The 25,792-nt window shown below is 38.0% G+C and overlaps 1 protein-coding gene across 3 annotated transcripts in view; it reads right to left on the bottom strand.

Moving 5' to 3' along the window:
- Positions 1-2,262: 2,262 nt before the first annotated feature.
- The window catches only part of ASRGL1 (asparaginase and isoaspartyl peptidase 1), a 34,482-nt gene continuing 10,952 nt past the window's right edge, over positions 2,263-25,792 (bottom strand). For all 3 annotated transcript variants that reach the window (XM_077115997.1, XM_077115996.1, XM_077115995.1), the window contains exons 3-7: positions 15,269-15,411; positions 14,571-14,728; positions 6,879-6,997; positions 2,987-3,097; positions 2,263-2,570 (exon numbers count right to left, since the gene is read on the bottom strand). In XM_077115997.1, coding sequence (XP_076972112.1) covers positions 2,365-2,570; positions 2,987-3,097; positions 6,879-6,997; positions 14,571-14,728; positions 15,269-15,411 — 737 coding nt within the window. In that variant the 3' untranslated portion in view covers positions 2,263-2,364. The remainder of the gene's footprint in view (positions 2,571-2,986; positions 3,098-6,878; positions 6,998-14,570; positions 14,729-15,268; positions 15,412-25,792) is intronic.

Genomic DNA, 25,792 nt, shown 5'->3' on the forward strand with positions numbered 1-25,792 from the left:
TTTTGATTCAGAGTTCAGATAAACACCTCCTTTGGGCTGTTGAACTGCCAGACAATAGTTTATAATTTGCTGCCCTCTTGTGGAACAGAAGTGATAAAAGACCATTCCCTTTCAGAAAATACCTTGTTCATTTGTTCCATAGATAGTTATGAACGAGGCCACTGGACACTCTGAGGGGCTACAGAGACAACTACACATTGTCTTTTTTTTTTTTTTTTTAAACATGGGCAGGCACTGGGAATCGAATCTGGGTCTCCAGCATAGCAGGAAAGAACTCTGCCACTGAGCCACTGCCCCACTGCTGCACTGCCCTGTCTCTTTATGGAATTCCCGGGCTGGCACAACCTGAGCCTCAACAGTCTTTGGTAACTAGAGTCACTTCACTTATGGATGAGATAAGTTTAAAGTCAGATCTGTTAACTGGCACCCCTTGTGGGCCTCCTGCCTCCTTACTTTTTCTTAATCTAGTTCATGATTATCTTCTCCTCCAAAGGGCCTCTTCCTTTCAACCCCTAACATGATTCTGCTCTGCCTCCGCACATAGTACTTATCTCTAAAGGGGGCAGTTATTACATATTAAGGTTTTCAAGGACAAACACAAAGACCCTCTCCTAGGCCTGCCCACAGTTTCTGTATTTGCCATGGGATCCTCAAACAGGGAGCAGTATTTCTATAATCCTATTTAATCTTCACAGTAACCTATTTCATAGATGAAAAAACTTGTAAAAGTTAAGTTGCCCAGGGTCAAACTTGCTTGTCCTCTTTAGCTCAGAGCATGGACGAGACCTAGGGAAGGCTGTGGGATGGGAACTAGACTTGTGAGACTGTATGTGGGGGTGAGTGTTGGAAACTGCAAGAAGACTGATTCATAAACTCGGTGATAACCCAAACGCTGGTTTGGTATCTTCCCTAAGCCATTCTTCTGAAAAACTCCTGAATACACTTCATGAGGCAGGATGCAGTATCATACCCACACACCACCCTTGCCACTGAAGGTCTCTTTGTCTGGGACACCTATCTGAATTGAGAGACCACGGGGAAAGCTTGCGTACATTCTGGTCTTTGTCAATAGTGACTCCTAACCACAGTTATTCTTTCAAGGTATTTTTATTAGTGGCAAATGGAATTTAAAGTTAAGCAATTTCTTTCCAGAGAGAAGGGTAGCCCTGACAGACTGAAAAAAACCAAAAACCAAAAAACAATATTTCTGCGATATGTCACAGTAGAAATAGCAATTCCAGTATAAAGAGAGAATAACAGGAATACTCTCCACCAAGGATATGACCTTCTTTACCATGCTGACCATACTGTACACACAGTAATTCAGCAGGAGGGGGAAATCCCAAGCTAAGAAACAGTATGAAAATGCAGCAAGGCCCAGTGTCATCTCCTCATCCACTGGCCCTTCCCCTGCCTTTAGAGAAGTCGGAGAGTTGGGAGCCTGGTCACTCACTGTATGAGGACTCAGAGGTGCTGAAATAGGCAGAGGTTGGTTCTTCTCAGGCGTGCTGGCCAGTGGGAGGGCTCCGTGTGGTGAAGGCGAGCAGAAAACCCTCGGGAACCTACAGAGCCTGCCAGGCTCCACCAGGACCTCTCTTCCCCAGATCAGGAAGCTCTGCGTTACCAATGAATGTTTTTCAAGCTTCTGGAAACATGTCTACATTAGTTTGAGAAGATTTGAACTTTTTAAGAAAAATCAGTTTATCCTCCCATAAACGGGGAACATCTCCCGTAAAGGATTTTCATTATTTAACCTGATAGTTATGACACTTACTTTACTGAAAATGAACTCTGTGACATTGTGAGGGTCAGCTTGGCTTTTCCCATTAGCTCTTCCGCTGCTGCTCCTGTCTTTCTTTCAAACCCTCTACTGGATCCTTTCCTTCCCACCCAGTCCCTTTCACTGGGTCTTCTTAGAAAGTCTGCAACCAAAAGAGCCCCAGGGAGCATTGGTCTCCCCTGGATCCCCGCACCTTTCAAGCAAGCCCACAGATTCTGTCCCTGCTCCAGGTCTCCCAATGCCAAAAAGCACTTCCTGCATTGAAGCAGTTTCTTCATTCAAGTCAAGATTGTGTCATTTCTTCATTCTGACCTAACACAATGAGGACCGTTAATAAGAAAGGCTCCCGAGTTTATCATCTTCACTGGTCTTATTTTGATATAAATAGAGGCATTTGTCTCACCACTTCAAAACCCACTCCTCAACCAATCATTCAGATAGACACTTACTGATCAAGGCAACAAAATGAGTGACAGACTGCATAATTTTTCCATTTCTAGATCTAATTGATTAAGCTAAGTCTCCACATGAGGAAACTGTACTTTACCTCCAAGCTAGCATCTAAAATACAATGTCCCATGGGCTTAGGGCAGGTCGGTGGTAGTAGTTTCGCCAACATCAATTCCAGAGTGCAGCTTGCCATTCTTTGCAGCTGCCCAGGGCATGGATGTTGAGGACCACTTTACTGCCCAGTCTCCTGTTTTGTTGACCAAGATGACACCACCTAAACCTTTAAGCCTTGATTTCATATAACCCAATGACAGGTCAGCAGCCTCTTCTAATGTCTTTCCTGAAAAAAAGAATAACATACATTATTGAAAGGAAAAAAAATCATTTATGAAAACCAAAACAAGTTAACGAGTTAAAGATTTTGGGAAATAACTTCTACTTGAATGCTTAAAAGGAGGAACCTACTCCAGAAAAGGCCCTTTTTGCACTGAGCCTAAGCAGACTGCCTTCTCTCCCACACCCAGCCTCAGTGTCTCTCTACTTCCTCTTTCCTCCTGAGATAGGAAAGACAAATAGTATTTTATTTTTAAATGCTCTCCTATTTCAGGTCCTAATAGAAAGTGGGAAAGAGTCAACATAAATAGTCTTACCCTGGAAAGCAACATCTGCAGCAAGTAAGAAAGGGTTTCATATGCTTCAAACAGCTTCTATTTACTTGCCTTAGTGAATTATGACCTTGTTCTATGTTCTGTGTACCTTGTTCTATGTGGAAGAGAGTGAGTCTGGCCAGATTTACTTTCAGGATGCTTTCTCCATGCCCCGTGGTTGAAATGGCTCCAATGAGATTGTCAGCATAACCTCCAGATCCTGCTCAAACAAAGAAAGTGATTGGTCCTAACTGAGCAGCAACAGTCAACAAATGCAAACACATATATCATGTCTAATGTTGCATCAATATTAAGTCCCCAAAAGTGCTCGAATGTAGACGAAGGTCAGATTAGCAGCCGGACTTTGTGGATGCGAAGCCGGATAAGCAGGTGCTGTAAGAATGCTTCCACACCAGGAGGGTGAAGGAAGGCTCAGAGGAGGGAGGTTCAAAAAAGCCAACCAGGATGGCTCCTCTGCCCCAAAGCATATTATCGGTCCCCACCTTGCTCAGCGAAGCCCTCCTTCTCCCCCACACCCCACACACCTAACAAAGGAAGGACACTATGACTGTATTGTATAGATCACTAGGAAAAATTACTACAGTAAAATAATTTTGGGAAAATGGATACCCTCAAAATTAAAAAAAAAATTATTTATTAATTAAAAAAATTAAGAACAAACAAAACCATTAACATTAACATATAATTCTGTTCTACATATATACTCAGTAATTCTCAATATCATCACATAGTTGCATATTCATCATTTCTTAGAACATTTGCATCAATTCATTAAAAGAAATAAAAAGACAACAGAAAAAGAAATAAAACAATAACAGAAAAAAAAGATTATACATACCATATCCCTTACCCCTCACTTTCATTTATCATTAGCATTTCAAATTAAATTTATTTTAACATTTGTTTCCCCTATTATTTATTTTTATTCCATATGTTCTACTCATTTCTTGACAAGGCAGATAAAAGGAGCATCAAAGACAAGGTTTTCACAACCACACACTCACACTGTGAAAGCTATATCATTATTCGATCATCCTTGAGAAACATGGCTACTGGAACACAGCTCTACATTTTCAGGCAGTTCCCTCCAGCCTCTCCATTACATCTTGAACAACAAGGTGATATCTACTTAATGCATAAGAATAACCTCCAGGACAACCTCTCAGCTCTGTTTGGAATCTCTCAGCCATTGACACTTTGTCTCATTTCACTCTTTCCCCTTTTGGTCGAAGGTTTTCTCAATTCCTTGATGCTGAATCTCAGCTCATTCTAGGGTTTTTCTCAATCCCTTGATGCTGAGTCTCAGCTCATTCTAGGATTTCTGTCCCACCTTGCCAGGAAGTCACTCCCCTGGGAGTCATGTCCCACGTAGAGAGGGGGAGGGTGGTGAGACTGCTTGTTGTGTTGGCTGGAGAGAGAGGCCACATCTGAGCAACAAAAGAGGCTCTCTTGGGGGTGACTCTTAGGCCTAAATTTTAAGTAGACTTGACCTATCCTTTGTGGGGTTAAGTTTCATATGAACAAACCCCAAGACTGGGGCTCAGCCTATAGCTTTGGTTGTCCACACTGCTTGTGAGAATATCAAGAATTCAACTTGGGGAGGTTGAATTTCTCCCCATTCTCACCACTCCCCGAAGGGGGCTTTGCAAATACTTTTCCACTCACTGATCAAATCACTCTGGGATTCATCGGGGCATCACTCTGGACAAACCAACAAAATCTCATGTCCTACCTGAAATTCCAAGTACTTATGGTGTTCAATCAAACTATCTACATAAGTTATATCAGGAAATGCACTAGTCAAAATATAAATTTTGTAACAAACATTTTTTGCTTTAGTCTCACACATACGGTGACATTTAAAAATATTAATTATCATCTATTTTCAGCACCCTGCAGTAATAACATTCCTTTGTTCTTTCTCATGCAAAAACATTTTTAAAATTTGTGCATTTTAGTCACTATTATACACTCTAGGCATTCCTAGATTATACCATCTCAATCTTTAACACCTATCTTTCTTTCTGATTCCATTTATGTCCCCAGCCCTCCTCCCTCTATCACTGTCACATGCAGCTTCATTCAGTGTTTTAAATTTGGGATACCCTCAAATTTAACAGCCATGCATCTTGTCCAACAATCTGGAGGACAGCACTGTTTGTTGAGGGTGGTTTAACAGGATCTGAGGGAACTATTCTGGGCTCCCTACTTATGTGGGGATCTGGCATTAAAGATACTCAGATAAGATTTCTTCCTTATTTTTGTTCAGGACCAAGCAACCTTATAACTGTCTTGTCATCATTATGTATTCCTGTATCTGTTAGCAGAGAGCTACCAGCCTGAGAGCACTTCAGCCTTGGCAAGTTTTGTCTTCACCCTGCCCTAGTTGACACAGGGTTATCCTATGGTTGACATTTGCCTTATTTATTGATGTTGGACATGGGGAAAGGGCTTATGTACTAAGATTTTGCACTGAATGTCACAAGGTCTCAAGGGTTCACAAACACGGATAACCTCTGGGTTCTGGTTTGGGAGGGAGTGAAACTCGGTTGTGAATGTGAACTATCGCAATGGGAGAAGGTATTTTTTCTTTCTTTTTTTACAAGCTTTTGCTGTGGGAGCAAGCTGAACAGTCCCCCTGCTGTCAATAAAGCTACTAGACCAGTCTTTGTCTTCTTTGCAGTGACCCTCAGACAAAAAAGGCCAAGTTCGCTGAAAGAATGGCCCTGGCAAGGGTGCCAGGATTGGATGGGCATCCACCCATATATATGCAATTCTCAAGATGACAACTGCATCATCTGAAGTGAACGCTGCTTCGTGCCTAGCATCACCACCTCCGGAGTGTCCATGCAGGGGGTTCACCTGCAGCCTGTTGAAGTGTTCCTAGCGAAAGGCTCATTGGAAAGGCCAAGCAGAGAGCTGGGATATGGCAAAGAGGGCTGAGTCCAGGCATTCTCAATGCTCATAATCAAGGACTTCTGAGAATGTAGGTTGTACCTCCTCTCTCTCTTTCAAGACCTCAGCATCTTAACTCAGCAGGTTGGAAATTAGTTTCTAGAATCTCACCCAGCGTGGCCCTGTAGCCTGGATGTAAGCTGGGCTTACAATGACTTGACATATTATGGCAGGATCTGTACTAAGGAGAAAAAAACTAGACTACTTCACATCTCCGAGGTAAGTGAAGTCATCAAAAAATAAGTTTAAATAAGTTTTGACTGTCTCCTCTGAGTTCATGACACAATAAAAGGTATCAAGAGTTGTCAACAATGTAATTAATTATTACTAAAGACTTGAGTAACAAATAATAAAGGGAGGGTAGGGTTAGTTTTCCCCTAAAAGTGTAAGCTGTTCTTTTGGACAGGCACTCTCAAACTTCAATCATCAGCAGGGGTTAGCGGGAATTCTCACAAGGAAAGTCTGTACAGGGTGAAACATATAAAGACATGTTGGCCCCCACCCACTGCCACTCACTCATCCCTGGAAATTACATCATGTGCTCCAATGTTAATATAAGTAAAACTTTAATCTGTAATATTTCAGTGGTAGAAGTATGTCACCTTGGGTATCCATTCATACTACTCAAGTCAACTGCAAATTTATATTCTCAGTTTCCTTAGATTATAAATTCAAATCTGTGCCTGGGAAGAGGTTTCATTTACTTAATCCTCTGGGAACAAGTAAGTCTACAGATCCTGAAAGAAAAGTTAAAGAAAAGCAAGAGGCACTGAGGGTAACCTGGGGGCAATTTTAGTATTGCTCATCTCCGAGTCCCTCAAGTTATCCTCAAAAGACATGCAATCTAGGAAACACAGAGTGTTTTAGCAGAAATGCCCCATTTGAGGCTGCAGCACCCTAAATGACCTGTTCCAACTCAACTGCCTCTCCCAAACTTCCAACTCCATTGCCCATCTGCCTGCGGGGGGGAGAAGCCACAGAGAATGAGAAGGACCCGATGATGGGGAAGGGTTCGCCAGTCCTACCTACACACGGTGAATCGCCAACTCGGCCAGCCATTTTATTAACAATGCCCCCTGTAGAGGTTGCGTAGGCGACATTTCCTTTGCAGTCCAAGGCAACAGCACCCACAGTTCCCAAGTTTCTGACAAAAATAAAAAAGTGACAGGTTTAAGAAGAACACTTATGTGAGTATCCATCCACGCAGCCTAATACCTAATACCCATGTCCCATATGTCATATGTTATGACAAACGGGATACACTTTAATTCTGACATTAAAGACTCGTGGAAAGGGCAAAGGCTTTTTATTCTACATGCTAGTTACACATAGATTGACAGATACTCCTTTTGACCTCACATCTGAGTACCATACATCCCATCTCAGCACCACCGTTTTCTCACTGTTTTAAACTATTTCATTCTTCCCATCTATAACAAGGGGATAAAACAATATACAGTGCATTTCAAACTTTAGTGTACATAAGAACTACCTGAATTCTGATTTGGTAGGTACATGGTAGGACCCAGGAACCTGCATTTTAACACCCTCCCAAGGTGATGATGATGCTTTCAGTCCATTGGTTACACTTTGCCTATTTCATAGAATTATTGGGATGATTGCATTAAACTTTCTCCTAACATTTTATTATGAATTTTCAAATACAAAAGTTGAAAAAAAGTGTACAATAATGCCCATATACCTACCACCTAGATTCTGTAATGAACTATATTTTGGGCACTGTTGCTGGGACACAGCAATAAACAGTAAACCAAATGGACAAAGTCCCTACTTCCACAGAGCTTGCATTTGGGGCAAAGGGTGGTGGTAACAGAGCAATAAATATTTTAGGTGGCAATAAAAACTAAGGAGAACAATGCAACATACAGGCAAAGTGAGTGAGTGATGGTGGGGAGATGCTGTTTTATAAGGGCCTCTCTGCAGGAAGTAAGCAGCAGACCATTGTTTGGCTCCTAGAGGAAAGGAATGAGTGGTAGGAAGGAGGTCAGTGGTAGGAAGGAGGTCAGGGGCCAGATTATGAAGGCTCTGAGCAGAGTGACCACATATCCTGGTTACCAAGGAGACCACATTTGTGCTTGCTGCCTCAGCTTAATTATTTATAGTGCTTTCTCTCTCACTCTCAAAAATATTCCCGTTTGGAGACTAAATCATATGATCACCCTATTTACAGGCCATGGTAAGGGCTTTTATTCCAGGTTCAAAAACAGGCAAAACTAATTTTTAGTGTTTGAAGTCAGGTGAGTGGTTATCAGGGGGAGGCTTGTCAATGGAAGGAAACATGAAGAGAAGCTTCTGGCAATTTCCTTTTTCTTTTCTCGATCTGGGTAGTGATTACATGGGTATGCTTACAATGAAAATTCACCAAGTTGTACATATATGATTTCAAGTATGCTATTCTTCACTAAAAGAATCTTTCTGGCTGTTGTATGCAGTTGACTAAGGGAGACAAGAGTGTGAACAGAGAGCAGTTAGGAGGCTTGAAGAGATGGTGATTTGCGTTAGGGTGGTTCCATTGGTGAGGGTGAGAAGTTGGCCAAAGTTGGAGTATTTTGAAGGTCGATTGGATGGGACTTGAGGATGGACTGGATGTAAGAAAAAGAGAAATCATGACTAAGGCTTTTGGTGTGAGCAACTGAAAGGATGCAGGAACCATCTGCTGAAATGCAGAAGACTATAGGAACAGGCTTTTGTTTTGTTGTTGGTGTGTGTGGCAAGGTGAGGTGGAGTGGGGAAATCAATAGTTCAGTTTTGGACATAAGCTTAGGGTACCTATTAGGCAATCAAATGGAGAGAATGAAGGACAAATGTAGTCTGAGCTTCAGTGGAGGTACCAGCTATACATAGAGAAATACGACATTTTATCCAGAAAAAACTGGCACCTTATTTTCCATCATACACAAAAATCAATTCCAGATGACTTAAATATAAAAACTAAAACAAAAATCCTTCAAGAAAATCTAGGTGAGTATATATTTTCAGATATCTTCTAAATTTCTAGTTTTACTCAAAAACTATAAAACAAAAGGTAAACATATTTAATTACAAGGAAATCAAAAACTTTTATATGGTAGAAATATCATAAACAAAGTAAAAAGCAGAATAAAAACAAGATTTAGGAAAAAATTTTTTTTCAACACAGAGGATAGCCCAAGCACTGAAGATTAAGTGGACAAAACAAGACAAAAAAATGACAAAATAGGCAAAAGAATAGAAAAGAATGATCCCAAACACATGCAAGATGCTCAAACTCAATAATAATCAGGCAATAGTAAAAGTAACAACGTCACCTTCACCTGAAAAATGGTGTATGAGGCACTATTCTCTGTTGCTGCTGGTGGCTGGCCCACCCCTTACATTTGCAAGGGAATGGAGGTCAGAATACAAATACAAATAGAATATGTACAAATACATATCATATATTTAATATTTAAAACTTATAAATATGTGCTATCTTCTTACCATGACAAGTATACTTTGATAGTTATTGTAAAGCTATAATTTGCTTATAATTGAAAGTTGACAAGCTATCAGCTTATTTTTGCTATTGCTGTGCATATCTAGATACTCTGATGATCAGCTAGTGATGGATTAGTAAAAAAAGAGACACACTTACAAATACAATTCATAAAGTAGTATATATTTGTTCATAAAATTAATTTTTCTTGTTTCATTTCAGTTAGAGTATAAATCATGTACTTGTAATCAAGATTTCCATATAATATGCATCCTATTGGCAAAATGCCAAATAATATAACTTTTCTCACGTAATTTTAGATCTTAGTTTTAATAATTTCAATTTGGAGAAGCTTCACTCTCCTGAGGCAGTAGCAACTGGAATGATCAATAAATTTCGTAAAGCAATACTCAGAGTTGGAAAAGAAGCCTGCTTTAAAAATTATCACATACAAACACTAAAATGGGGTTACATATGAATCTGCTATCACAGAAGATATTACAAAATATTTTTATTTGATTATATATATCACCATCACTTCTTGTAGTCATTTTCATAATCTCTTAAGCCGTATCTAGGTTCATGCAGAATATGTGAAGTTCTTTCAAATTTCAAGACTGGTATATTATAAGGAAAAGTGAAAATATAGGTATCCTGTTCAATTTTGTTGAAATCTCTTTTCAAATGATAATATACTTTGATTTATAATGAACAGAAATACAGAAATTAGTCTGGGGGATTATTTGCACATTAATCTTCTTTTTAAAAATCAGGAAAGTATTTTTGTTTACTTGCTCCAATTTCTTTATATTTTACTGGAATGTCATTTTGTTGCGTATATCATATGCAGTTTGTTCTTGTTTCTCAAACTTGAAAAAATATTTTTAAATCACTTTTAAAAGTGAAATAGTGAACGTAGATCTTTTTAAAGCTGTTGTTAAGATCATTAATAGAAATAGTTCATAGTAAATAATTGTGGATAGCATAAATTCAAAATTAATTTCATTTTCTGTTAAAATCCACGATTTGTTTTTTGAAGATCTTCTGTGGTTCTGCTTAACTCTTCTTATCTTAAATAAAATTTAATTACTTTAACAGCAGTTAGTTGGTATTCCATCATGTGTCTGAGAGTTGTTTACAAGATCAAATGTAAGTTTAACCATGATGTTCCAACTTCAGACATTTCTAGAAAATACTTAATCTCTCTGTTGTTCTGAAGCATCCCTATTGGCAGTTGAGATTACATTGCCTAGAAAAAATTCAGACTCTGAGCTATACATGTTACAGAGAATATTTCTGGATCTTCGGTCAAATTTCTTACTTACGTATTTTTTATTTACCAATCATAGTTCCATTACCACAGGCTAAATACCTAAAACTGAAAGTTCTTTTCAACTCTTCATTGTATTTTTGAAAGCAGGTGTGAAGCCAATGACTCACTCATTTATTTAGACTTGTTTTTCTTCTTTAAGTAGTGCAAAGACACATAAAATTTAGTTGTACAACTTTTCTTCTGACCATAGTACATTTTAGTTGGAGTGTTTTATTTTTAAAATTTGATGCATGGTTTCAAAATAACCCATTAAATTAAAATCTATCTAAGCTTGAATTCTTCATTCTAGATGGTGATCATTGTGTTCATTATTTTTTGTCCTAATTATATGTCTGGCATTCATTTTATCATCAGATTTTGAAATCACTTTTACTAAATCTAAAAATTTTCCATTGTTTTCTGTAAACATCGTGCTGATGGTGCCATGAAAAGCATCATCATTCTTGGCTTAAATACTGGACACATTACATTACCCTTTCAAGAACATTACACTTCCAATGTTTAATATTGTTGTCTTTTGCCAGTATTATCAATTATTCGTCATTTATTCAGTCTGTTTGTCCAATTCTAGTAACTGCATGTGTGATTTTTATGTTTCTGATTTTTGTGATCCACATTAAATCTTCCTTTAAAAGTAAAGAATAAAAAATTGAAGGGATTTCACCTGATCTGTTCAAGTTATGGATTTGGAGAGAATAATTTTCATTGTTTTGATAAGAAATTAAAATCTTCATTTCACTCAGAATCTGTAATGTCCTGTTTGTGAATTTTGTGTGGGCCAGCCTAGATAGAGACTGCTTACTTTTACTGTCTCCAGTTTTTAAAAATGCAAGCAGATCACTTCTTTGAAGACTTTTGCTTCTTTATTCTTTTCTGAGCTTCATTTTAGTATTCTTTTTCTATCAAAATCTTGACTTATTTTCATTTTCAGTGGTCTAAAGGATTAAAAAATAAAACGTAATTATATTCAGAGTCAACAAATGAAAATATATTTTCATCAAAAATAAAGATCATATCTTGAAAAATTGAAAAATAAATTTATTTTCAAATATATTTTTAAAGGTTTTTATCTAAAATTATTAACATTAAAAGTCAAAATACAAATTATAATTAATGAATATAAACTTTAAAATAAAAATTTAATTAAAAGCTGAAAATTCTAACATAATTTTGAAATGTAATCAAATCTTTAAAATATTTTAATAAAATCAAAATCATTCATAATTCTAGTATTCAATGCCCATTTAGTTGCCAACATAAAGAGTTGTTTCTTTATGCGTGTTTCTTCTAGATCTGAGCTCTCCAGTAGCTGTGGCTACTGAGCACTGGAAATGTAGGCAGTATGAACTGAGAGAAGCTGTTACTATAAAATACACAACAAACTTTGAAGATTGTTTGAAAAAATAATGTAAAGGCTCTCATAAATAATTTCTTATTATTGACTGCATGTTGAAATGATACTTCGTACATACTGGTTTAAATAAAATATATTATTTAGTATCAGCAGTTTTATTTTTTAAACATGGCTGCTAGAAAATCTGAAATTACATATGTAGCTCGTTTTATTTCTATTGGACAGTGCTGGTCTGGACTTACATATATACAAATTTAAGAGTAATAGGAATTGTTTAATACTGCCACATGCTCCTCAATTCCTACATGCAACTATAGGGGCTTGTATATGCCATGCTAATTATTCATGAACACCTCCAGAACTGAACTGTGTGACAGGCAGAGAAGCAAGAAAAAGGACACGTGGCAGCACTCCTGTGAGACAATACTTCATTATGCAAGAATCTACCTGGTAAGTTTATTAATTTGTCTTTTGCTCTTACCTATGTCTTTTCGCTGCTCAAATCTTCCCCATGCTCCAAAGCAGTAATTTCTGATTACATCTGAGGCACAACCCCCAAGTTTCTGGACTCAGGTGGTCTTCTGCTTCCAAGGTTTACAGCAAGAGATGTGGAGAAGCATTTCCCTGTGAGCCGAATTGTGTTAGTCACAAGTGTGGATGATTAGGGTTATGGGTCATGCTGTGCCAGTGCTGAATGCCAAATTCTGAGTGACACAGGTCTCCCTTTGTGCTCTGTGACAAATTAGTTGCTCCGTATATTTGTGATATAAGGGAACTCTAAAGTGTATGGCCCAAGCCACTCATGTAAGCTGAAAGCATTCACAGGTAGTGGAGATGTGTACTGTTACAGATTTTTTGTGGGAAAGCAAGCTGGCAATATTTATTAAAATTAGTACATGTACCCATTGATAAAGCAGTCCTCTTCCTGTGACTCTGGCTTAGAGATGCAAGGACATTCCAGGTAAGGCTGTCAACAGCCATCAACATTTGGCCAATCTTTGTTTTAAATTGTGAAATAGAATACAAATATTTAAAAAAAGCAATAAATTTCCAAGTACATTTTAACATGTTATAGAACAGATTTTAAAGTTTGGGATGGATTACAGTTCCATGATTTTTCATTTTTTTCTTGTAGCTGCTTGGGTGGATGCATGTTTTATTTCTCTTGGGTATACACCTAGGAGCGAAAGCAGGGCCACATGGCAACTCTAAATGCATTCATCTGTGCAACCGCCAGAAATCACGGTTTTCTGCGATCCTACATTCCCAGCAGCAGGGAACCAGGGCACCAACCTCTCCACAACCTCACCAACGTCATTTACTTTTTATTTACTATTTATTTTTAATTAGAGAATTACGGAGTTTTACAGAACTGAAACTACACTCCCTAATCCCCCATTCTTTTCCTCATTCTCACTGTTGTGGTAATTCTGCTGGAAGCTGCATGACCCCTTAGACATGGCTGTCTCTAGTTGTTACGGTCTGTGGTATATTTACTGCCTTGCACGGGAACTCCACTAGGGCCCCAACATTTGCTGCCTCCGCTCCCCCACCCCCTTTTCTCCTTTAAGGACATCGAACTCAGTGCAGTCCTTCCTACTGCGAAGGTGCTTCCTGGGGGTGCTTAATGGTAGAAACACCTCTTTCCTCTGCCTAAACAATTTCCATTTCTTATAGCGAGCTATTTAACTGTTCCCAAAACCTTCTTTGCAATGTCCTTTTAAATCCCACTGATGTGTCGCAGCGCACACCCCGAGTCTCCTCGCTGCTCAAGGTTGTGGGATCGTGCCTGCGGTGGCTGCGGCAGCACATTTGGCCAGTCTTGTAAAAGATTCTTAATCAGGGTACATATCAGAATTACCTGGGAAACGATTTCACAATACACATGTGTGGCCTCTCCATCTCAGATCTATTAAATTTGATTCTTTAGGGATGAGGCCCAGGCATGTGCATTTTGAAAAAGCTTTCCAGGTGATTCTAAGGTGTCACCTCTGGTTAAATATTAAAATTGTAAAAAGGATGCAGAGTTAGTAGACGGAATGCCATTATTAACTCCTGGCTCATATTCACATTTTGTTTTTCAAATTTACTTTAAATAAGGGGACTTTCATTTGGGATTTTGAAATCTGTAACACAGAAAACATTAATTCAGAATATTTGACAATTAGAACTTTTAAGAGGTATAATGATTGCTCTATGAAAAAAGGGTTTAAGTAAGTTCATAAGACAGACTAGATCACAGAAGACCTGACTGGTCTACTTAAGATAAACTGATGAAGAAGCATCCAGATGATTAATATGTTAACACAAGGAACTCTTCTATTAAATCATGCCTGAGAAGGAACTATTAGCTTAATTTGAGCTATTATTCATAGGAATAACAGAATTAAATTTAAGACTCACAAAAACAGTTTTTTCATTATTTAGTTTGAATTATTTTATACAAAACCCACAAATACTAAATGATGTTTAACTTTTATAAATTATATTCAGATATTTGTCTAACTTTTACACTTGACTAACTCCCACAAATGTGAGCCACAGATGATACTTACTTTTGACACTCTGATTTTTTAACACCTTTCTCAAGCTTCTCTTTTTCCAAGTGCTTTTTGCTTCTCTCTGTTACCAGTTGCTCTGCAGGAATCTCTGGAATCCCCATGGCAGCTGCAAATTTTGCTGCACCTTGGTCAGTCAGAAAGCAATGAGGTGTCTGAGCCAGAAAGAAAAGTAAACATGGTTGTTCAATTTTTTTTTTTCTTTTTTTAGCTGTTCCAACTGTGTGGAGATAATTACTTCTCTTAGGATGCAAAAGTTCAAAAATACAAATTCCACTGGCTGGTTTTCCGAATGATGAAGAAAGCCTGAGTTGAGTTTTTGTATTAAAAAAAAAGATGGAATATTATTAGGGATGAGACTTACATATGCTCTTACATTTATAGAACTTAATCCATTTTATTTAACACATCTATTAATCAGTTGGTCTGCTCAGGCTGTATGTGTTGTGCTGAAGAAGGTCAAAGAAAATATAGGAAGATAACATGAAAACAAAGTAATCACTGGTCAAGTGATTACTGATCAAGTTACACTCTGAATAGAGTAAAAATTCTGGTCTCTTTGTAAAGCTCAAATAATGGCCCTTCTGTTTTTTAATATTAGCTTAGGAGAACAACGATTTCATTTCCCTGCAATCACATCCCTGAAGTATAGCAGTAGCAATTCCTTAGGAAAAGGATTCTTCAGTCATGCATACCTTTTCCATAACAAGACGTGCAAGTTTAATAGGGTTTGCTATACAGCGGACTGCAGATACTGCTCCTGTGGACAGATCTTTTCCATCCATGATACTAGCATCCATTTCAACTTCACCATTTACATTTAACACAGATCCACAACCTAAAATGAGAAAGAATTTGAAAAGTAAGAATTAAGAATTTAAAACTGGCTTCAGAGTTTTCTCTAATCTGCCTCCTTTAATTTGTTCTCTACTCCACTCTTGGAGGTTCATTTTTAAAACACAAATTTGACCTGGCATCTGTCTGAGCTTCCTCCAAAATGCTTTCTCTTTTAAACCACTCCAGTAAACTATTCAAGGCCCACCTTGAATGGCTGGAGTCACATCTCCATTTAATCAAAAGGCCACACCCATAACTGGACACAGCACCTCCATGGTGGTAATCTAATCAAAATGTCACATCGATAACTAGGTGTGTCACATCTCCCTGGAAACAATCCAATCAAAGTTTCTACCCTAAACAGCAGGTCTGCCCCCAGAAGACTGAATTAGGAAAGAAAACATGGCTTTTCTTCGGTACATAACAATTTCAAATCAGCACATCCCACCTTCTGGACCCCCAAAAGATATGTTCTTTCTACATGCAAAATACATTCATTCCATCACAGTATTACAAGAGTCTTAAACCACTTTATATCAAGTCAATAACAGTATAAAATCTCATCAAAGTCAGTCACAGGCATGGTCTCTTCTTTTTTAACCCTTTTATTGTAAAGCATAACACATATATATATATAGCAAATAAATAAAAAAGCAAGTTTTCAAAACACTTTTCAACAAGTAGTTACAGGACTGTATTAGTCAGGGTTCTCTAGATAAACAGAATTATAAGGGAACACTTGCAAACATAAAATTTATACAAGTGTCTCACGTGACTGCAGGAATGCAGAGTCCAAATCCACAGGGCAGGCTGTGAAGCCGACGACTCCGATGGAGGGTCTGGATGAACTCCACAGGAGAGGCTCACCAGCTGAAGCAGGAATGGGGCCTGCCTCCTCTGAGTCCTCCTTAAAAGGCTTCCTGTGATTAGATTTAGCACCACTAATTGTAGAAGACACTCCCCTTTGGCTGATTACAAATGGAATCAGCTGTGGATGCAGCTGACGTGATCATGACCTAATCCTATGAAATGTCCTCATTGCAACAGACAGGCCAGTACTCGCCCAATCAGATAAACAGCTACCACAACTTGGCCGAGTTGACACATGTCCCTAACCATGACAAGGACACATTCTAGAGTTTTCCATGCACTAGCATGGTCTATTCTAAGGCAAAAAATTCTTTTCTGGCTAGTGACCCGTAAAACTCAGAACAAGTTATCTGCTTCCAATATTCAAAGGACGGACAGTTATATGTGCCCATTGCCATAGGGAGAAATTAAAAGGAAAACAGGGGTCACCTGAACCCAAACAGTTCCAAAGACCTGCAGGGTGAGCTCCATATTTCGAAGTCTGAGAGCCATTTGTATTCAGGGCTTTAGAAAGCAGTAGTCCAGCCTTTTCAACTGTCTATGAAGAGCCACTGCTCTCTGCAAATGCTGGGGAGAGGGTTGTAACACTGGGGAGCATGCAGGGACTATCTTTTTCTTGGGTCCACCCCCTCCAAGCAGCGGGGCAGCACCTGGGTTCTCTGCCATCTCTGGAGCACACAGTCAACCCCTCCAGAACAATGGGGGTGATTGAGGCTCCTCTCAATCACTGGTTTATGTGCTCCACTCTCTTCAAGGCCTGGAGTACTGAAATTCTTCCTGAACATAGAGGCGGAAGGCCTGCCCTCTGCTTCTGGGGACAACTTACCCTCTCCACATGCATGGATGTATTTGTTCTCCTGGCCCAAGATTCTTGGTTCTAGACTTTAGCTTCCATGGCTCTGCCTCTGAAGTCATTTTTCTTTCAATTTGTTTCCTTTCTGTCCCTTTTAGTTTAGAATTGCAAAAAATTTGTTGATTTTCCATGTAGCACACAGGGATCAAAGCCATCAGACAATAGGACTTTCTTTTTTTCTTTTTTTTTACATGGGCAGGCACTGGGAATCAAACCCAGGTCCTTGGGCATGGCAGGCAAGCACTCTTACCTGCTAAGTCACCGTGGCCTGCCCAGACAATAGGACTTTCTACAAATCCTTTCTAGATAACTCCATTTCCAATCCTGGCTTTTTCTGAAATGGCTGACTGGTTCCATTTTTGGTTAAATCCTCATGTTGGGTACTACCCACTGGAAGTCCAGAATTTTCCAGACCATCAATTTGTTTTCTTGTACCCAACAGTTCAGTTCTTAGCTTCCCTTCCTGCTGCATTTACCTATAAGCTGCAAGGAGAAACCAGGGTGCAATCTCCATATTTAATTTTGGAAAACCTTCAGCTAAGTATCCCAGCTCATGGGATACTGCCTTCCATCTAAAATCAGTAGTCCATTTTGCCAGATTCTTTTCCACTTTAAAACAAGGATTGCCTACTTCCAGTTTGCAATAGCACATGCATCATTTCTGTCTAAGGTGTTATCAGAAGTATTTTTAGAGTCCAAATTTCAACAGTTTCCTCAAAGTATTCCAGGCCTTCTCTATCAAACTTCTCAGAACTCTCCCAAAATCTTTCCCTTATTGATTTAAAAAACTGTCCAACATGTTTGGTATTTGAAACTGCAGCAGTACCCCAATTCTCTGGCACCAAAATCGATACTTGTTTGTTAAGCAGCTGGTATGCAAGATTCTAGAAATTGAATGGTTTTTAAAAGGGAACCTTATTAAGTTACAGGTCTACAGTTCTAAGGCCATAAAAATGTCCAAACTAAGGCATCCAGAGAAAGATACCTTGACTCAAGAAAGGTCAATGGGTCCAGAACACCTCTGTCAGCTGGGCAGGCATGGGGCTGGCATCTGCTGGGGTCTCTGGCTTCTGGTTTCAAACAGCTTCCCCGGGGGGCATGTTTTTCTTCATCTCTGAATGTCTGGGTCTCCTGTTGTCTCTCAAGCAACTGTTCTCCAAGTGTCTGAACTTCCTACAAAATGTTTCCTATTTTAAAGGACTCCAGTAAACTAATGAAGACTCACCATGGATGGGCTGAGTCACATCTCCACCTAATCAAAAGGCCACACCCACAGTTGGGTGCATCACATCTCCACGTAGGTAATCTAATCAAAAGGGCACACCCACAACTGGGTGTGGCACATATGTATGGAAACAAAATCCAGTTAAAGTTTCCACCCTAAACAATAGGTCTGCCTTCACAAGATTGAATTAGGAGAGGAAACATGGCTTTTCTGGAGTATATAACAATTTCAGATCAGCACAGCATCCCAAGAAGCCCTTGATGATCTAGCCTCTTTCCTGCTGTTCAGCTTCATCTCCTTTCCCAGGCCACATTCTACTGATTTAAGAGGTTTCCTTGAATCTGCCAGAAGTTCTCATTACTCTCTGTTCCATTTACCACTAGCACCCTTTCCCCAACTTTCTCTGCCTAGATAATATCCATTAATCTAGCTATGTTAACCTCTTTGTGCCTCTGCCTCCTCACAGGGAAAGAACATTTACTAATTTAAGTCTCACAACCATTGACGATGCAGATAATGTATGTTAAACACTTAGAATTGTACCTGGCATGTGTAGGCATGAAATAATATTAACTGCCCCAATTAACCAGGCAAAATGTATCAACTACCCCAATTATACCAATATAACAAATAGGGAAACGCAAAAAGCAATTTTTTCAATATCAAACATCTATTAGATGATGAACTAGGAATAAATCCAAGTCTGTGGATTAGGGAACTATTGAAGCTCAGATAATTGCCACTAAATTTTGATGCCTTAGTGGATTGCCAAATAAAATCTAATGACAGAAGAAGGTATCTTAGGGTTAAAGGAGAAAATTAAACTAGGAAATCTTATGAGACCGGGGGTGTAAGTGTAGTTCAGTGGTAGAATTCTCACCTGCCATGCAGGAGACCCGGGTTTGATTTCCCCGCCTGTGTACTTCTCTACCTCCCTCATCCCCCCCAAAATACAACAAATGGTGCTGCAATAACAGGATACTCACATGGAAAAAGATATGTGATTCCCACTATACAGCACACACACAAAAAATCTTATGAGACTGAAAATGTAAGTAATATTAATGTCTTAAAACTAGTTTTAATAATTATAAAGGCAGTGTAAGCTCTCTTGGGTGCTTTAATATTTTGCTTTAAGGGAATTATCCTCCATTTACTTGGCTAATGTGGAAACAAATGACTAAGAAAATCAAACCTGAGACTTTTACTTCATTTGGGTTATGACAATGCAAATTTACTTAGCTAAATTTGTGTTGCAGAAAGAAAGTCTGTATTATGGCTACAAGAATATTTTGATATTGTTTACTAACCTAGGACATAGTATATACTCATTTACTTGTTGAATGAATGCTATTAAAAGGGAAGCAAGTATAACAGAATTATGTTTACATGAAATGTGTGGGGCATGATAGAAGATACTAGGAAAGGAATATTGGTAAACATATGATTGGCTACCATAAATTTCATGGGTAAAAAAATAAATAAAAAGACTATCCCTATCCAACCCCAGGTATATCTGGTGTCAATGAGAAGTAACAGAAGTAACTCTTAAAAGGTTTAGAATTCAATTGAGAAGATAAAGAACACAAAATTATTCATGTTAGTGAAATGCTAAGGTTAAATTGTGTGGGATTCCAGTCAAGATGGAGTAACAGGGAGAGACTTACTCTCCTACCTTAAAACAACTATACAAAGATGCAGAAAATATATGAAATAGAGATTTTTCAGACAACAGGCTGCTCTAGACGGTGATCCCAGAGAGTGGGGAAACATAAGAGGGGATCCCTAAAATTGCCTCAGTTAATACCTGGACAGAGCTTATGGAAATGCAGTGCAGGCAAAGGAAACCGAAAAAAAAAAGGCTGGTAGGCTTCTCTAACTGAGGAGACAGAATTTGGGAACCAGGGTGACCGGAATTTGTGGGGCAGTGTTCTTGCAAGGAGACAGCTGCACAGAGAGAAGAGAGTTAGAAATAGAAAGCGTGAGTCAACTCTGAGGATACTGTAGAGTGTTCTCTTTGAGATTTCAGCTGAGTAATGATCAGCACATGAATGTGAGGTAAGAGGGAGAAACATCAGAAAAGAATCGGTGAAAACAATCTCTAGAGCTCCCACAGAGACAGGAATACTCCACATTCACAAAATCCAGAGTGAAACACTTTCTAACACATGGGGCAAAGGGTAGAGTACTGAAAAGGGTAAAATCAGACCTAGACTAACAGCTGCTCCAGTGCAACCTAACAAAGCTTAAAGACATGCCTCAAAAGGATCAAACTGCTTTCAAGGAACTTAACTATTTCTCAGAATAAAACTCAAGAATATTTAAAGGATTACAAAATATCTAGCCCCTTTCAAGGTAAAATTCAAAATGTTTAGTATTCAATAAGAAATTATCAGATGGAGCACATTATGAATGCAACTGACAGCACTGAAATATAAATCTGAACATGATTAAAAGAGGAAATGTTAGCTTGCATATATGGTAAGAGAACAACAATTAAAAAAAAAATCCATGGAACTACAATAGACAAACAGCAGACCCTATGTAAAACCACGAACTATAGTTAATACAACTATAAAAATGTGCTTTCACCAATTTTAACAAAAGTTCCACACTAATGCAAGGTGTTGGTGGTGGGACGGTATATGGGAATCTTGTATTTTATGCATGATTGCTCTGTAAACACAGAACTTCTCTAATAAAGAAAAAAAAAAAAAAAGAAAAGGAAAGAAATTACCAGGCATGCAGAGGAACAGGAAAATATGGCCCACATTGAGTTGGAAAAAAAATATCAATAGCAAAAGACCCCTAAATGACACAAATGCTAGAATTAGTAGACAAGGGCATTAAAACAACTGTTCTTAACTGTATATCTACATGTTTCAGAGTGTGGAGAGAAACATAAGCATGTAAAGTAGATATAGAAGATGTAAAAAGGATCCAACAGAATTTCTAGAGAAGTAAAAAAAGTCTGAAATGAAAAATAAAATAAAACATATACTAGATAGGATTAACAGCAGATTATACTGTGCAGCAGAAAAAAAATTAATGAACCTGAACCACCCAAATTGAAAAACAGAAAAAGACTGAAAACAATTGAACAGAGCATCCACAAGCTCAAGAACAATTTCAAATAGCTTAATATATGTGTAATTGGAGGTTCCAAAGGAGAGGAGAGTGAGTGGGACAAAAAGTATTTAAGGAAATAAAAAACATTTTTTCAAATGTGATGAAAACTGTAAATGCACAGACCTGAGATGCGTGACGAGCTCCAAGCCTCCCCCAGAATGAAGAAAACTAAACCCAGGCATATCATGATCAACTGCTTAGCCAGATAAAGAGAAAATCTTAAAAGCAGCCAGAATAAAAGGATTCATTAGGTAATTAGGTGGTGAGGGAAAAGATAAGAATTATGGCAGATTTCTTGTTGGAAACAGTGCAAGCCAGAAGACAGCAGAGCAATATCTTTAAAACCTCACAAGGAAAAGAAACGAAACCTATCAAGTTAGAACCGTATATTCAGCAAAAATCTTTCAAAAACGAAGGCAGAATACATGTAATTAATCGGCTGTATTCTTAAGTTAGAAACAACAAAGCACATTGTGGGTTCTGCTGTGACTGTTAAACCCTCTAATTTTACAACATAATCCAACAATGCAATTCTAGATATTCTCCATCTTTAAAGAGAGTTACTATAAATATTAGGATTGTCAAAGTTAAAAATTATTAATTTATTAATAATTAAATAATTAAATAATACATTAATATTAAAAATTAATCTACCAATTTTGAAAAGCATGGAATTATCTTTTAGGAGATGGAAATTTGTTTTGGTCTGGTTTATGGGAGAAGCATATTTCCAGTTTCTGCAATTTTTATTCCAATATTTTAATGAAGGTAACTTATTTTAGTTCAGCAACAAATTCTAATCAAGTGGATATAGAGAGAAATGGATAGGGAGAAATGTGAGAGGACAAATATATTCAGATGTTCAGTGGAGAGTTTAAGTGATGAATAAAATGTCATTCGTGGCACAATTCTTTGAACTTCCTACTTACTTAAAATTTGTCATAATAAAATGTCAAAGGGCAAATTCCAATCAAGTTAATCAATATGATCTTCCTTGTGCATCAGTTTTCAGGAGTCTGTTGATGTGCAGATGTCATCGATTTAATTTTTTAATTAAGAGTTATGGATGACCAAAACCTGAGAGAATTTGTCTTGCAGTCTATGGAAATAAAACTTAGTGCTATTCAGACAGTATAAGAACAGGGAAATGGATCATTGGAACAGAAAAGAGGGGCCAGAAATAAACCCGAGTAGGTACTGGGCTAAGAAGGCTTTCATTAAAAGGGAAGAAAGATCACCAATCAATACCTAACTTCAAACCTAAAGAAACTAGAAAAGGAAGAACAAAATAAACCCAAAGTTGGCAAGAGGAAAAAAAACAGAAACAGTAAAAATTAGAGCAGAGATAAATGAAACAGAGAACAGACAATCAATAGAGACCATCAACAAAACCAAAAGTTGTTTTTTTGAAAAGATCAATAAAGCAAAAAAAGAAACAAACAAACAAACAAAAACTTAATGCTATTAAAAAAAAAAATGAAGGTAAAACAACCCCCTTTTCGGGGATATAAAAGCTGAAAGAATTCATAGATAGATGTGCAATATAAGAAATGCTAAAAGAAATCCTCCAGGCAGAATGAAAATGACAAAGATAGCAATTAGACTCCATACAAAGGAATGAAAAGCACTAGAAATGGTAAATATACGGATTTTTAAAAAACCTTTAAAATATAACTTCAAAGCAAAAATAATAATGTACTATGGAGTTTGTAACATACACACAAGTAAAATGTACCACAACAAGACCACAAAGACTAGGAAAACGGAAACTGAAAAATGCTGACATAAGGTTTTACACTGTACATGAAGTATGAAGTAATATCACTTGAAGGTAGATTGTGATAAATTACAGATGTATACTATAAACCTTGAAGCAACCAACAAAAAGAAAAGAGGTCTAGCTACTAGGCCAAAAAAAAAAAAAAAAAGAGATAAGATGGAATCATAAACAATATTCAGCTATTACAGAGGAAGGCAGAAAAACAGGGGGGAAAAGAACAAAGAACAGATGGGACAAATAAAAAACAAATAGCAAGGTGACAGGTTTAAATGCAACCATATATATATATATTTTTTGCATGGGCAAGCACTGGGTATCGAACCTGGTCTTTGGCATGGCAGGTGAGAACTCTGCCTGTTGAGGCACCATGGCCCGCCCAATGCAACCATATTGATAATTACATGTAAAGTAAATAGTCTAAACATTCCAATTAATAAGATTATCAAACTGTACAAAAAATAAATCCCAACTACATGCTGCCTATAAGAAATCCACAATAAATATAAAGATACAAATAGGCTAAAAGTAAACAAATGGAAAAAAAATACACGCCAAAATAAATAAATAACTGAAAGCTGGACAGCTACATAACATCAAAGTATACTTCAGAACAAGGAACATTAAAATAATAAATAAAGACATTAAATAATGATAAAGGGGTCAATTCACCTAGAGACATAATCCTAATGTATATATACCTAACAACTGAATGCTTTTTTTCTTTTTTTCACATGGGCAGTTTCTGGGAATCAAATCAATTCTATTCAAACTCATCAAGAAAATCAGGAGAGGAGGAGGGAACGCTTGTCAATTCATCATGTGAAGCCAGCATTGCTCTTATACCAAAACCAGACAGAAATTATAGAAAATAAAAACTACAGACCAGTATACCTCAACATAGATGATAAATCCTCAAGAAAATACTAGCAAATCAAACCCAGCAAGATATAAAAAGATAATACATCATGACAAAGTGGTGTAATCCCAGAATTACCAGCCAAGCCTGGTTCTACATTTGAAAATCAATCACCAACTTACCATACCAACAGACAAAAGATAAAAAGCCACATATGGAAAAAGCATCTGACAAAATTCAACATCCATAGATGATTAAAAATTTCTCAGCAAACTAGAATAAGGGTTTATCCTCAAACTGATTGTGGTAATTAGATTCAGTTGTCAACTTGGCCACGTGAAGACACCTAGTTCTGTTGCTGTGGACATGAGCCAATGGTATGAGAACCTCATCTGCTGCTGATTACATCTGCAGTTGGCTAGGAGGCGGGCCTGCTGCAATGAATGATGTTTGACTTAACTGGTTGGTGCTTAAATGAGAGAGCGCAATGTAGCACAGCCCAAGTAGCTCAGCATACCTCATCTTGGCACTCGCAGCTCAGCCCAGGCCTTTGGAGATGCAGAAAGGATCGCCCTGGGGAAAGATGTTGAAACCCAGAGGCCTGGAGAGAAGGCCAGCAGAGATCGCTTTGTGCCTTCCCACGTTAATAAAGAACCTCAGTCAAAAGTTAGCTGCCTTTCCTCTGAAGAACCATATGTAACTAAATAAATCCCCTTTTATTGAAAGCCAATCCGTCTCTGGTGTGTTGCATTCCAGCAGCTAGCAAACTAGAACACTGATAAAGGGCATCTAAAAATAATGCCACTAATCTCACACTTAATGGTGAAAGACTGAGTACTTCCCCCTAAGATTGGTAAACAGGCAAGAACACCTTCTCTCACTACTTCTATTCAACATAATATTGGATGAGTTAGTCAATGCAATAAGGCAAGGAAAATAAACAAAAAGACATACAGACTGGAAAGGAAGAAATAAAACCATCTCTACTTGCAGATGACTTGGTTATCTGCAGAGAAAATCCCAAAGAATCTACAAGAATGCTACTGGAATAAGTGAATTTAAGGTCATAGGAGTCAAAGTCAATATATAAAAATCCAGAGTATTCCTTTCCCAGGCAGCCTCAGCAGTAATGAGGTGTTCCATCTCTCATTTTCTGGTGTCAAAAGATGCTGAATTGGGAGTCTTGGTCTTCCACCCGCACCGGGAAGTAACAAGGTAGGCACCTGCTTCCTCCGTTGGTACAGTGTTAGAGAAGGGCTGCTCAAACAGAAGATTTAAATAAGATCCAGAGTTTTTGTGTTAATTTCATGTGTCAACTGGCTAAGTCATAGTGTAGAGTTGTTTGGTCACTAAGCACTGCCTGATTATTACAGTGAGGGTATTTCATAGACAGATTTAAATTAGTAGTCAGTTGACTTCTGTTCTAGTTTGCTAGCTTTCTCTCTAGGCTTCTTGTTTCATGAAGTTCAGCTAGGGGTGCATTCCTTCTTCATCTCCAAAGGCCTCTGGCTGGAGGGCTCTGTCTCTCTCATTCTTGTCATTCTGAAGCTTTCCCCAAAATGCTTCCTCTTTTCAAGGATTCCAGTAAACTAATTAAGACCCACCTTGAACGGGTGGAGTCACACTGCCCTCCAATCTAAGGTTGATACCCATAATTGGATGAGTTACA

This window comes from Tamandua tetradactyla, chromosome 9, assembly GCF_023851605.1.
Source record: "Tamandua tetradactyla isolate mTamTet1 chromosome 9, mTamTet1.pri, whole genome shotgun sequence".
NCBI lineage: Eukaryota > Metazoa > Chordata > Mammalia > Pilosa > Myrmecophagidae > Tamandua > Tamandua tetradactyla.